We start from the raw sequence: 13460 nt of genomic DNA on the forward strand, positions 1-13460 counted from the left end.
AATGAAAGTGGAAATAAAGCATTTCATTGAGGTATGTGAGACTTGAGACAATTAAAGTTACATGAAGTAAAGAATTGAATATAACATATACTCAATAAAGCTAGTGATTATTATCATTATTAATTAACAAATAATATATTGAACCCATTAAAAATCAAGCATTATGCTGAGGCTAGGGATATTCTGGTAAACAACAGCAGGTTATGAAGAAGCCATAATGGGCATCAGTAAGAGAGGACGCTGCTGAAGAAGGGGGCATTTTGAACGGGAGGATAGAGATATAGACATGGCCAATGGACTCTGAGGAGGCATGAAAAATGAGCATGGGATCAGAGGAGGATGACTTCAGAAAACTGGACTGGCTAGGTTGACCTGAAGGAGGACTGTGGAGAAGCCCACAGCATATTCCAGGAATTCATTGATCCAATCTAGAACAGTGCTGGGCAAATTGAGAGGAAGAGGCTGAGCTTTTTTAAACATTATGATGGAAGGTGGAAGAACAAGGGTGAGGTTTGGTGAGCAAGCACATATACAAGCCAAGACCAAGTAATCAGAGAAGTTCAAAAGATTTGCAAAGGTAAACTGGATTACTAGATGGGCATCCACTCAAGCACACATATGTGCTACATATTCAGTCAAAACTAAGGACAGATAGCACCTATCAATGATGTTTTTAATATCTTTTTAGATTCCTCCTGACTGTAAAAGTAATACCTGCTGAATATAGAACATAATGATAATTGGAAAATACAGAAAAGCATTAAGAAGACAGTTAAAATCACTTGTCCAGCTACTGAAAGGGCCATCACCCTCCATAAAGCCAGGCATGGAGTCAGTTTCTGGAGGCAGAAGCTTGTAGGAAACTTCTCTCCCCATTTTGCCAAAAGGGAAGACATCACCCTACCCAAACACCACCATGAGTCTGAAACTTCTCTCCAGTGATCTAAACAGCTATTTTTTAAATAAAGAGATGAATCCATTTCTTATTATCTAGAGAAACTAAGCACAGATGTTTATGTGTGTGATTATGTGCATGTGTTTAAGGTGTATGAGTGTGTACATGTGTGTTATATGCACACTTGTTTCCCTTAGTGGTAGGGAAAAAAAAAACGGGGTTTTTTAACATCAATGAGCAGCATCTTTATAAAATGTGATGACATAGCCAAGGCGAGTGCCCTGTGACTTCCTTCTATCAATTATTAGGGAATAGTGAGTACAGGAGTCAAAGGCTTAAGAAAAATATATGGAAGGAAAGCTTAGAATTGGAAAATATAATGCATTAACTTGAGTTTTCTTTTCTGAAACTGGGAAAAAGTGATATTATTATTGCTTAATTTTAGTGAGGGAGGGCTAGTGAGTGAACCAGTGATATGATGGTTAATACATATGTCAACTTGGCTAGGCCTCAGTCCCTAGATATTTGGTCACATTCTAGATGTTTCTGTGAAGGTAAGTTTTAGATGAAATTAACATTTAAATCAGTAGACTTTGATTAAAAGCTGATTATTCTCTATGAAGTAGGTAGGCCTCCCCTAATTAGTTGAATGCCTCCCTGGAAGAAGAGACAATTCTACCAGCAGATCACCTTTGGATTCAAACTGCAGCTCTTCCCTGAGCCTCCAGCCTGCTGGCCCATCCTGCAGATTTTGCTAAGCCTCCATGTTCATGTGTGTCAATTCCTTAAAATAAACATAGATAGAGAGAAAGAGAGAGATCAATCAATTGATCCTATTTGTTCTGTTTCTCTGGAGAATTCTGATCAATACAACTGTGTTTAAACATTTATTTTGAGCTCTGGAAGAAGCCGAGGACTACACCAGGCGTTGTAAAAAGGAGTAAAGTGTTGTAGACATAGCTGAGTACCTGCAATGTGTTCACAGCCTACTTTCCCTCCATGATCAAGGGTCTGTGCTTGGCAGAGGATATGGTACAGTCATCAAGGGTACATATTTACCACATGGATCATTACCAATTGCTCCCCTGGAGTCTGTATCTTCTCTTCAATTGATTACTCAAACCGCGATTCATGCAGGGAACCCTAACAGGAAGTAGTCTGAAATGTTCCCTAGCAGACTTCTTTATGTAAAGAATTAAGGCTGGAGGCTGTGTTTCCTGCTGTCAAAGAACACAGCAAAACTTCCCTAACTGACCCACATGAAGAGTGGGATGCTCTGATGAACTAGTCTTCCTAGCAAGTTCAGGCTCACCAGAAACAACACCTTTTTGCTTCAACCTTCAGTGTGCAAAATCTTTTTCAAGCATAATTATTTCATTTTTCCATTAAAATCTACTTATCAAAGTAGAAACACAACTTAATCTTTCAAAATGGAAGCTCTGGCAAGACCATCAGGTGACCAGTAGACATCTCAGTTCTTACCTAGCCTTTCTCTCAAACTAACCGATGTTATAACATAACCCAGGTCTGTTGTTCCGTACATATCTTGAGGCACGATGCCATTCTTAGAGTACATCACAAATTCAGCTAAAAACAAATATTTTTATACAAGGGGATCATGAGCAAATTAAGACTGTTTTCCAGTCTTCCAGCTAAGCACAGGCTAACTGATAAGGAAAGGGAAAGACCAAAGGGCCTCCAGAGTGCAGGAATCTGAGAGCCCAGCTACAGCCTCATTGCCCACATTGCCCACATTGCCCCAAGACTGGAAACCTCCTCATTCTTACACAACTTTGTCCATACTGTTCCTTCTACCCAGAACAGCCTTTACTATTTTCTCGTCATCTTGGAAATGACCTCATGCCTCAAGACCTAATGCAACTGCTACTCACTCCCCCAAACCTTTTTCAACACGTCTAAGCTCTGTGAAAGACTAGAATAAAAATGAGCGTGAGCTCAGAGGGTATTTAAATTATCAAGAAACATAATGAATACATTTATATGGTGGTATTTTTTATATACAGGGTCTTTGTTTCCTGCTTCTTTGTTGTGGCTATGTACTTTCCTCCCCAACACGTGGCATGTTCTACAACAGTGATTCCCAAACACTAGACATTCAAATACCAATTACACTTTTTTTTTTCTTTTTGGTCATAACTGTTGGCCACCTGTAATAGTATTTACTTAATTTTTTTTCTTAAATCGATTTTTTTAAGAGTTACATCTAAGTTAGATTCTAAAACTGAGCTTTAAACTATCTATCTCAAAAACAGCATCACTTGCCCTAAATAAAAAGTTATCCCTAAAAATAAATACCATGCAAAGAAAACAGGTAAATTCTGGATAAAACCACTGCATGCAAAGACTTTGGATTTAAGGTCCATGGTTTTTGTTTTTTTGATTGTTGTCATCAGACCGGAAGATCAGTGTTGGAGGAGCACGGAAGACATGCTGCTAGTGCCCAACTGAGATTTTTCTCCCTGTTACCAGGGTGGAAAGAATTGCACATGAAGCCGCTTCCACACCTGTGTGATTCTTTGATGCCCTGTCTTTGACCGTTGGCATAAAAGCCCACATTCTGAGCACTGATGAGCACGGAGCAGATAGGGAGACTGGAACGGAGACCCACGTGCAAGGCCCTAAATTTGTTTCATTGAACTACTCATTTTTCTATCCATCAATGCTCCCCTCCTCATTTCCCTATTCACTCTCAAGAGAGTCTACCATAGTTTGCACTTAGAAATAGCTTACTGGTATCATCACTTATTTTCCAGACTTTGATTAAATCAACAAAACGGTTTGGACCCAAACCAACAGCTCCGCTTTGCAACTGCAGGCACGGGGAAGACAGTCTTTGCCCTCGCTGACAGTCCTCATCTTTTCTCCCCTGAGCTCCCCCCCACCTTTTTTTTGTTTTTTTGTTTTGTTTTGTTTTGTCTTTGTTTTTTTTTTTTTTTTTTTGAATCGCAGCGAATCGAACACGCAGCTTATTGATTTCCGACAGATGTAAAGATGAGAGGAGGGCGGCTTGGGCGTGGGCGCCCGGAGCTCCTCCAAGGGCGCCGGCGCGGGCCAGGCCAGGAGCGAGCGGCCACCCGCGGGGCCACTAGGCGGCGCGCACAGTTTTCGATTCCGAAAGAAAGTGCGTATTTGGGCGCTTGGGATGGTGCCTCCCTCCACACTGTCGTTCGGCCCCAGGCTCCCCCACCCCCGAAGCGCCCTCGGCCCTGCACTGACCCGTTCTTTGCCGTGACCCAGAGCTCTTCTGCTCCCCAAACCACAGCAGTTGCACTTCTGACCGTTTTCAGCATTGGTCCTTCTAACATTTTAGAAGAAATAAGGTCCAAGTGTGATGTTGCAAAGGAAGCACTGATTTATTTAGTGAGAAGACCTCTTCTCCCTCTTGCTGGTATCCCTAGCTGTGGGGAAAATGCTCCTTTACGGATTTCAAGCAGCTCCTGTGAGCGGGAGATCTTTCTGAGGAATGACAGAGCTCCTTCCCAGTAGATCTCTCCGAGCTGACATGGGTGCCCTTGTGGGCCGCATGTTGTATTTTTGAGGTCTCTGGCTTTTTTTTTTCTTTTTTCTCTTTTACATTCTGAATCGACAAGCCCTGGATGTCAAACACTGCAGAACACACTCCCAGACCGACTGTCCCTACAAATCACCATCCAAGATGTACATCCCGGACTTGCCTGAGTTCCTTGCCTGGTGGGTGGCCCTAGCACCTTAGACCTCACCCTTTATCTGATCCCAAAGTCTCCTTCCCACTAGATACCCACTCTGAGCTCTTCTTGAGAGTCAGCAAGACGTTCATGAGCCACATGGTAAGCAAGGCCCCTTGTACGTGGATATAGGATTGCCTCCTGGGTGAGCTCCCCTGTGGTGGCAGGCCAAGCGCTGGGAATGCGGCTGGAGCACAAAGACAAGACTGGGCCTTGCCCACCCAGTTCTGTGAGTCTCAATCAGCCTGTTCTCTAAGGAGATGAACAACCTTCTTTTTTTTTTAATTATTTTTTCAAGAAAGGTGTCAGAAGTCTTCTGAGGCGGCAGCTTTATGCAAATACGCTACTCAAGAAGACCGCTTTAGGGGAGAGTTATTTATATCACACAGGCATTACACACGCAAAAGGTGAAACTGTGAATCTCTGAGTTTCCAGGAGTGGATGTTCTCATGATGAGCGCATCCTTGCAGTGAGCTATTTTGGTGGCACATGATTCCCATACCCAACCATTAGATTGTTCCAGGCAGGAGACGACATAATCATTTAGTAATTTTATTTTTTTTTTAAGATTTTATTTTATTTTTCATGAGAGGCACAGAGAGAGAGAGAGAGAGAGAGGCAGAGGGAGAAGCAGGCTCCATGCAGGGAGCCCGACGTGGACTCGATCCTGGAACTCCAGGATCACGCCCCGGGCTAAAGGCAGTGCTAAACCGCTGGGCCACCGGGGCTGCCCTCATTTAGTAATTTTAGACTGACCCTGCACGTTCCTCATCCCCTGAGACTACTGACCCGGACTTTTCCTGGGCTTAGATTTATTACCACCCTGGTCTGTCTAGTAACAGATACATCTCCTTTCTTTTTCTCCTAAACAGGTACAGCCCTCAGTTATCAAAAGGTAATCATGTGGCACATTTATTGCCCCTTTCCCTTTCAGACTGACTCCTGGAATTAGCCAAGAAAATGGCCATTTCTCTAGGAATTATTGCCCTGCTCTGTCGCTGGCTTGCCCTACCCAGAAATACAGACCGTTTTCCCTATTGGAGTCGACAATAATCGCTTCAGGAAATTGCTTTCCCTATTGGAAACTGAGAGCTCACATCGGAATGTTGCCACAGCACAGCTGATGATAATTACGACTCCCTGAAATTTCAGTTTTCTTTGATTGTGACATAAAAACTGGGACATAAATTAAAGCCCAATTATCCTTTAAGGGTAATTGGGGTTATAAAGCCAAGAGGCTGGGAGTCGGCATGTCGATATGGCAGGAGTGCAGTGTCTGATGGTACAGTGTGTGCTCTGTATCCCAAAGAGCCTTTCACACAGGATGGTTGGGGAACAGGCAATCCGTGCACACTGCATCCCAGGGGCAGACATCAGATCAGGCCACGGCCTTACAGAAATGCAGTAAGCTTCGAGGATATCTTGGCAAGATTAAAATCCGTTAAGATGGCAGGAGAACATCCTGGCCTTCACCTGTGACGGTGCCCAGCGGTGGAGCAGGGCCCTTCGTGCCAAGACTCTAGCCAACCCCGGACCGCATGCTCGGAAAATGCAGTTCTCTCTACGTGGGAAATAGGAATAGGTCTTTGGGTTAACGCAATCGACATCCTCAAAGTCCATGAAAGCATGGACTTTGATTTTCACAAAGGGCGTAATCCACAGAGGTGGCAGAGAAGATGCTTGGTGTATCAAGTCATATAGTAACTGCAGGAAGGGGAGCTCATTAAAGGAAGGTTTGAATTGCTCTTTAGGGGCAAGAATTGCCCACCTACCTGGAGCTGCCTCCCAGGCCACCTCTTGACAATGCGTACTTGTGTACTCTACAGGTCAAATCACATCTCCCGAAACTTCCCAGCCTCATGCCCTACATGTTCTTGTGACACATCCCTCATTTTGGATTTTCAAAAGAGTTTCACTTCCCTGTCTTTCTGGAGAGTCTCTTATTCCCTTTCATTGTGCACTGTTTGTGTTTTTAAGAGTCCATACCCACCACATGACAGGGACATTGTCCTCTCTGGCTCTGCCACTCGGCTGAAAGCCCTTGCAGGGCCTTGACTGCATGTTGTTGGGCACGTAGTAGACATTCACTCAATGCGACTGAATGAAATGCACCATCAAAACAGCAGAACTCCAGATTTCTAATCCTTCTTTTTGGAAGGTAAACATTGCACAAATTATTAACTACTACACAGAAGACGCAAGCAAATGCAGCTCCCTTTCAAAACCAACCAGGTTTTCCTTTGAAGGCACTTAACTCTGCACTCAGTTTTCTGGCCACAGGACAACATGAAGGTCCAGACTAAGGTATCCAGCAGGCCTCTGTTTTTAATTGTTGCATCAGTCTCGAGTCCCCTGAGAATCATGAGAGAGAAATGCAAAGTCCAGGTTATTTCCACCCGCCCTGGGAAACCAAGCTTGGATAGACATCTAGGGAAAGTGTTATGTCTGATCTGGGCTTTTGCAACCTCATTTCATAATCCACTTTCTTATCTACTATCTCACAAAACTGAAGAGCAATTGGTACAAACCGTATTGACAAAGGATCAGAACTTGATTCTCAATGGCAAAGGCAAGTATACATTATAAATAGCAAAACAGCTGGCTTGGACCATGTTGCCGGCCACTCATCCAGTTGAGGGATTTGAATGACATCATAACCCTTGAGAGGCTATTGCTAGCCAGCTGGTGTTATTTAGAATACACAAAAATTGGAGAAAGAAAACACACATACACACACACACACAGACACACACACACACACACACACATGTTCAAGCTATGCAGAAAAACATGAACAATGGAAAAATAGTTTGCCCCTCAGGTGCCCTTCCCCCGGGGCGGGGAGTGGGGGCGGGTGATAGGAAGCCTAGGAGAGAAAGGAAAGAAAAAAAAATTATTTTTTCAGTTGGCTTTACAGTTCAGCAAAGTCTTTGCCCTGTCGCGGGCAAAAAACCATGAGACAGTCCTAAAGGGAGCCAATTGCAACGCTGCCTGCCCCTTTCCTAGGTTCTAGGAAATGAGATCATTCTCCTTGCTTGGCAAGTAGGACAAGGGGTCACCCCGGTGCTGTCTTTCAACCTACTTCACGCCGGTCATTTCAGAGTTAAACCTGTAGGGTTTGCTTGAGATGGGTTTTTTCTTCATTTCTCTTTTTTTTAATTTTGCATTTGCTCTAGAATATGAAAACGCTCACCCATCCTCCACTGTGTGTTCCTTTAATACTGGTAAGGTGTATTAGCAGATGTGTGTTTCTCCGTGCCCAGGAGAAAGTTAATCAGAGGACGGATCCTTATTTTCTATGGCAGCATCCGTATATTAATGTCTGCGAACCCTGTCACTAACACACATTCTTTTAAGGGAAAAAAATGCTTCTGTGCTCTAGTTTTAAAATGCAAAGGTATGATGTTATTTGTCACCATGCCCAAAAAAGTCCTTACTCGATAACTTTGCCAGAAGAGGGAGAGAGAGAGAAGGCAAATGTTCCCCCAGCTGTTTCCTGTCTACAGTGTCTGTGTTTTGTAGATAAATGTGAGGATTTTCTCTAAATCCCTCTTCTGTTTGCTAAATCTCACTGTCACTGCTAAATTCAGAGCAGATAGAGCCTGCGCAATGGAATAAAGTCCTCAAAATTGAAATGTGACATTGCTCTCAACATCTCCCATCTCTCTGGATTTCTTTTTGCCTCATTATTCCTGCTAACCAATTCATTTCCAGACTTTGCACTTCAGAAGCAATGGGAAAAATCAGCAGTCTTCCAACCCAATTATTTAAGTGCTGCTTTTGTGATTTCTTGAAGGTAAATATTTCTTACTCTTTGAAGTCATTGGGGGAATTTTATTTAAATTGTGTACTGTTTGCTTCTGCCTAGAAATGTTATTCACTTTAGAATTTTCATTGTTTCGGAACTGGGAGTTATTTATAAATTGCTGAATATGCAATTCTGTGGGATCTGAAAAATTAGCTCCGGGAGAGGGGTGCCTTTGCACAGATATCTGTATGAGTAGAAACTATTGCAAGGTACTTATGCTAAATCCTCCACTTCTGCAGGGCTTCAGTGGTATCATTATAGAAGATTCCTTTAATCCTATCGATGGTTAAGGGCTATGGAGCGTGGATATGAACTTTCAAATTTTTTTTTTTGCAGGTGCAGATGTTTTATTTTTAAGACCATGTTTGTGTGTGTGTGTCTGTGTCTGTGCGTGCATGTGTGTGTGTGTGTAACTTGTCAGGACTTTTTATTATAAGGCAAGCCACATATGAAGAGTTACCTTTGAGATGATATTAAAGCTTTTAAATATGATCTCTGGAGCTAAGGTCCCAGAACTCTCTGCACTTATGCTCAGGGAGTCAAAGTTAGAGCGAAGTTTAATTTGTTCTTCTGAAAAAGAACTTGACAACTCTTGCTGTCCCTGCAAGATATTCGGATAATTTAACAAATGCATGCTGTATATACGGAAAGCGGAAACTTTCTAGCAACTGCATGTCCAATTTTTTTCCTCTGAAGAGGGCTTTCGTGGGCGAAGTTTGGACTTGGGGTTTCATGTTGTAAAACTCTGATTTTATACTCGGTGCTGTGAAGTCTCTTTAGGTAAATTTGGCTGCTGCCGTTCATGCCAACTTCTCGTTTCCAATCACTGGCCCTAGTTCAAGTTTCCATTCTCAGCAAAATTATATCCTTCAAGACTTGTGTTTTTCCAATTTGCAAGCATTTTTAAGCCGCTGTCACTGGCTCCTCGATGCAATTGCCTAAGAGCTCGATTCATAAAACCTCCCTGCCACTCAGTACAGGATTCAGTCGCTGCTTTCAAATACTCCACCACTAGGACTTTCTTAGTCAAATAAGTGGCTTAGGAGTTAAGAATACATGTTTGTCAGGCACCTGATTCTGCTGCCCTCCGGGTGCCGAGACACATGCTGGCTGCCTTGCTTTTACAAGCAGCAAAGTCCATATATAAACACATACGACCTATAACGTGTCTGTAATATACTATGTGGTCTGGCAGCTAAGGTTTTTGTCTCCCTACTTAGACGACCATAAAAGGGGTTGTTGAGTGTCATCTCTGCATTAACTACAAGTTTGGAAAAATGTCTCCGAATGAACTTTTCGTGCTGTGTGTGTTGAACTTTTCAAAAGTAGAGCTAGCAATGCCGTTACTTCTCCCCCCCAGTACCTGGAGATAGAAGTGGCTGGAGGGAGCCGCAGGTTCCTCCAGATGTAATTCAGTAAGTAAAGGTGTCCTGCCTAGAGGCAGAACGTGCAAGCTGATTGTACTGAGTCTCGAGATGTTTGGGAGTGTTCGAGTCTGGGGAAGGGTGTAAAGACAGAGGACTGGAGGGAGCCTCATTAGGATCACTGTCCCAGGCGGCTACCGGCTACCGTAGGCACACAATGGAAACCGGTGCTGTGATTGGGGGGATCGGGGGTTGGGGGGGAGATGGACTCAAATCCCAGCTGTGCAATTTGTTCATTGTTTGAATGGACAAAAGGCAATTTACTCAGGCTAATGGCATACCTGCCTGGGTGTCCAAATGTAACTAGATGCTTTCACAAACCCCACCCACAAGGCAGCACATGTTTTTAAGTCCTCAGTTTTCTATTCACATCAGCCTCATAATACCCACCCTGACCTGCTGTAAAAGATCTGGAACAAACAAAAAATGGTTACACCTACAGTGAGTATTTTCTTATGACTATTGCCCTCAAATTTTGCTGGGCATTTTCATTGTAGCCCAGACATCTGGAATCAATTGATATTCCATTTATTTAAGATAAAAAAAAAAAAGAAAGGTCTTTTAAATTGTGAATTTGTGAATGATTTCTGAGAGGGATTGTTCTGAATTCTTTTTTCTTTTCTCTCTCTCTCTCTCTCTCTCTCTCTCTCTCTCTCTCTCTCTCTTCTCTTTCTGGTTCTTCCTTCCTTTCTATCTTTCCTTTCTTTCTCTTTGTTTCTTTTGTGTTTGGCAAAATAAAAGACCAAGAAGATGGACATATGGGGCCACTTGTTTCAAACTTTTAACCCCTAAGCAGGTTTGTTATTGTTTTCTTTTGGGGAACATAATGCGACAGAATTCTCTGGTTCTTTGTGGGTGTACCGGACTGCTCCCTGAACTAAAGGGAAATGCAGTGGAGGTTCTCTCTCATCCTAGCACTGTAAGTGCTGATATTTATCTAAAAACAGAACTCAGAAAAAAAAAAAAGGAAAGGAAAGGAAAGGAAAGGAAAGGAAAGGAAAGGAAAGGAAAGGAAAGGAAAGGAAAGGAAAGGAAAGGAAAGGAAAGGAAAAAGAAAAAAAAAAGCCATAAAAAATAAATCTTATATTCTGAAATGCTAGGGATCTATATGTATAGTTGAACTTACAGGTGTTATGCCAGAAATAGCTATTTAAAAAATATATAGTTTTGACATCTCACGAAGTTCTCCATTCACTAATCCACTTTTCCACTGGATTTCACGAGAACTATAGAACTTCAAGCCATCTCCAGGTGCAGGTGCTTGGTCTTCAGCATCGCTGTGGACTCAAAAAGAAGGGAGGGACAGAGAAATAAAGTTGGTAGGGTAGCCTGCACTCTAGAACAGGCCGATTGCCAGAGTGTGGGATATGTTCTATAAGATCAGTTCGGAGTTTGCTCTTCCGAAAAAGGCATTGAGGTCCAGACAGGTTGAAACCATTGAGATTTCCACTGAGAATATTGAAGGGGAAAAAAAACTCCGCCAATTATTTGATAACTAAGAAAAATACAGGTTGGATGAGACCCTGTCTCCAGCAATCCTGGTGGCTTTGGCTATGTGGGAGTGCAGGGTCTCCAGGCAGAGCTCCTCCCGAGAACGTGGAAGAGGTGTCCAGTTGAGCTTTCACCTCCTCTTCTACTTTATGTCCATTATTTATGATGATTTGCAAATAGAAGGCACTTTTCATCTTAAAATGTTTTACAAGCATTAACTAAACATTTACGTTGTGTTAACAAGAATCAGGAGTTTTAAGGTTGTTGTTTTTTTTTCCTCCAATGTGTGAGCTGAAGATCTGGCCACATAGAAATCTTAATTAAAACGATGGAGCAAAATCTGCCACAGAGGTAAAGAGCCATTAAGTTGAGAGTTCATGGAGGGCAAGGAAGGCAAATGACTGAGTCTGTTTCTCCAAAAGGGATGGGGGCTGGACGGGCTGGCCATGACCCCAAGAACTGGAGAAGCCTCTCCTTACAGTGCCTGCTTCCAGTGTAACTCCAAGGCCCTTTGGATAGAGCCCCTCACTTGCATCTTGCCGGTGACTCTTCCAAGGCCACTGCAGCCACTCGCCTTGGGAGGCTTCCTAGAAGAAATCCCGTCTTTGTGCCATAAGTAGCAATGTGGGAGAGTCAGTGATCACCTTGGCATTGTTTCTACTACTTTGAGAGAGGATGGGGCCCTGAGCCACAGAAATCTAGCTTTCAGCCAGGCAGCCCTGTGGCTATCAGTCATCAGCTAAGTAAGCCAACCAGGGGCTCTCAGAGTATTCTGCTATAAAATAGGTACAGTGACACGTAAGTCCCTCCAAGACATGAAATCAGAATTCCTGTGACAAAAAAAAAAAATTCTTTTGCAAGTTTTGAGTCCAATGCTCTGTTCACGGAGGGCAATCTCTCCACATAATGTGGATTTGATATTGCATTTGATTCAGAGGGCTTTCGTGTAGAAAAGGTGTAGTGCCTACTTAGCTCGAGCCAATTTCATGCCTAAATCCTACTTTTCCTGTTTCTATTTTTTTCTCACCTCTACTTGTGGTTGTGTTGACTGCTGATATTCCACAGGTAAGACGTTTCTCTGTCTCTCTGTCTTTCTCTGTGTCTTTGTTTCTCTCTTTCTCTCTCTCATCAGGTGAAAAGCAAAAATCAAATCAAAACAAAACAAAACAAAAAAACCCTGTAACGACATATAGTATTTTCACAAATCCTTTCTTATCCACAGTAAATTAAATTCAATCAGCAGCCAGGGAACTATGTTCTGGTTAACTTAATATTCTGGTCATATCGAACACAAATGCCATCTGTGGGTGGCCAGTCTTTAGAGAATTTAAATTAATAAAACGTATTCGGCCCCCAATCTGGACTGAGCGCAGTTTAACCTGTGATAAGTTCAAAAGGTTTACCAGGATCTCTGAGTGGGGTAGGATTCCACGGCAATAATGGCATCTTTCATTTACAGAGTAAATGTTTAGGATCTCTCACTGAATTGCAATGGGACTGTGCAAAGAAGGGGCTCAGGGGAGTCCTCAGTGCTAATGTCGTCAGGTGCCAGGGCGCGTTTGGTCCACACCACCCGCAGCCTACGGTCTGCACCCCTGTGCTGGGTGGCTTTGACCCTGGCAGGGATGGGAGGCTGAGGGGAGGTGCCCCACGGCCTCGTGAGGACCAAGGAGGGAAGGTGACCATCCCTTATGGTTTGTTGGCAGGTGAAGATGCACACCGTGTCCTCCTCGCACCTCTTCTACCTGGCGCTGTGCTTGCTCACCTTCCCCAGCCCCGCCACAGCCGGGCCTGAGACGCTCTGCGGGGCTGAGCTGGTGGATGCTCTTCAGTTCGTGTGCGGAGACAGGGGGTTCTACTTCAGTAAGTACAAGACCCCCCCCCCCCCACTGCCACTCGGTGGCTTCCTAACTACAGAGAGAGTGTGAATGGCTGAGTGACAGCCCTCAGCTGGAGGCCGTCTGGCCTCTGAGACTCCTCACCTTATGGAAGGTGAGGCAGGAGGAGGAGCTGAGGCAGGTCCTGCAGATTTAGGATGGAATTTTCTTCCTGGCAGTTGGTCCTTAAGTACTTCCTGCTGGGCTTTCCTGAAATCACTGTGCTCTGCCCTCACTATT

At 43.6% G+C, this 13460-nt stretch overlaps 1 protein-coding gene across 7 annotated transcripts in view; it reads left to right on the forward strand.

Moving 5' to 3' along the window:
• Nucleotides 1-7735: 7735 nt before the first annotated feature.
• IGF1 (insulin like growth factor 1) overlaps nucleotides 7736-13460 on the forward strand; it is a 78293-nt gene continuing 72568 nt past the window's right edge. Inside the window, exons 1-3 of one of the 7 annotated variants that reach the window (XM_041738259.1) lie at nucleotides 7736-7844; nucleotides 8335-8416; nucleotides 13050-13206. In XM_041738259.1, the coding sequence (XP_041594193.1) occupies nucleotides 8354-8416; nucleotides 13050-13206 (220 nt within the window). In that variant the 5' untranslated portion in view covers nucleotides 7736-7844; nucleotides 8335-8353. Of the gene's footprint in view, nucleotides 7845-7907; nucleotides 8018-8334; nucleotides 8417-10148; nucleotides 10294-13049; nucleotides 13207-13460 lie in introns of those variants that run through there. The other 6 variants (XM_041738256.1, XM_041738257.1, XM_041738260.1 and 3 more) reach the window with 6 other exon arrangements.

This window comes from Vulpes lagopus, chromosome 23 (genome assembly GCF_018345385.1).
Source record: "Vulpes lagopus strain Blue_001 chromosome 23, ASM1834538v1, whole genome shotgun sequence".
NCBI lineage: Eukaryota > Metazoa > Chordata > Mammalia > Carnivora > Canidae > Vulpes > Vulpes lagopus.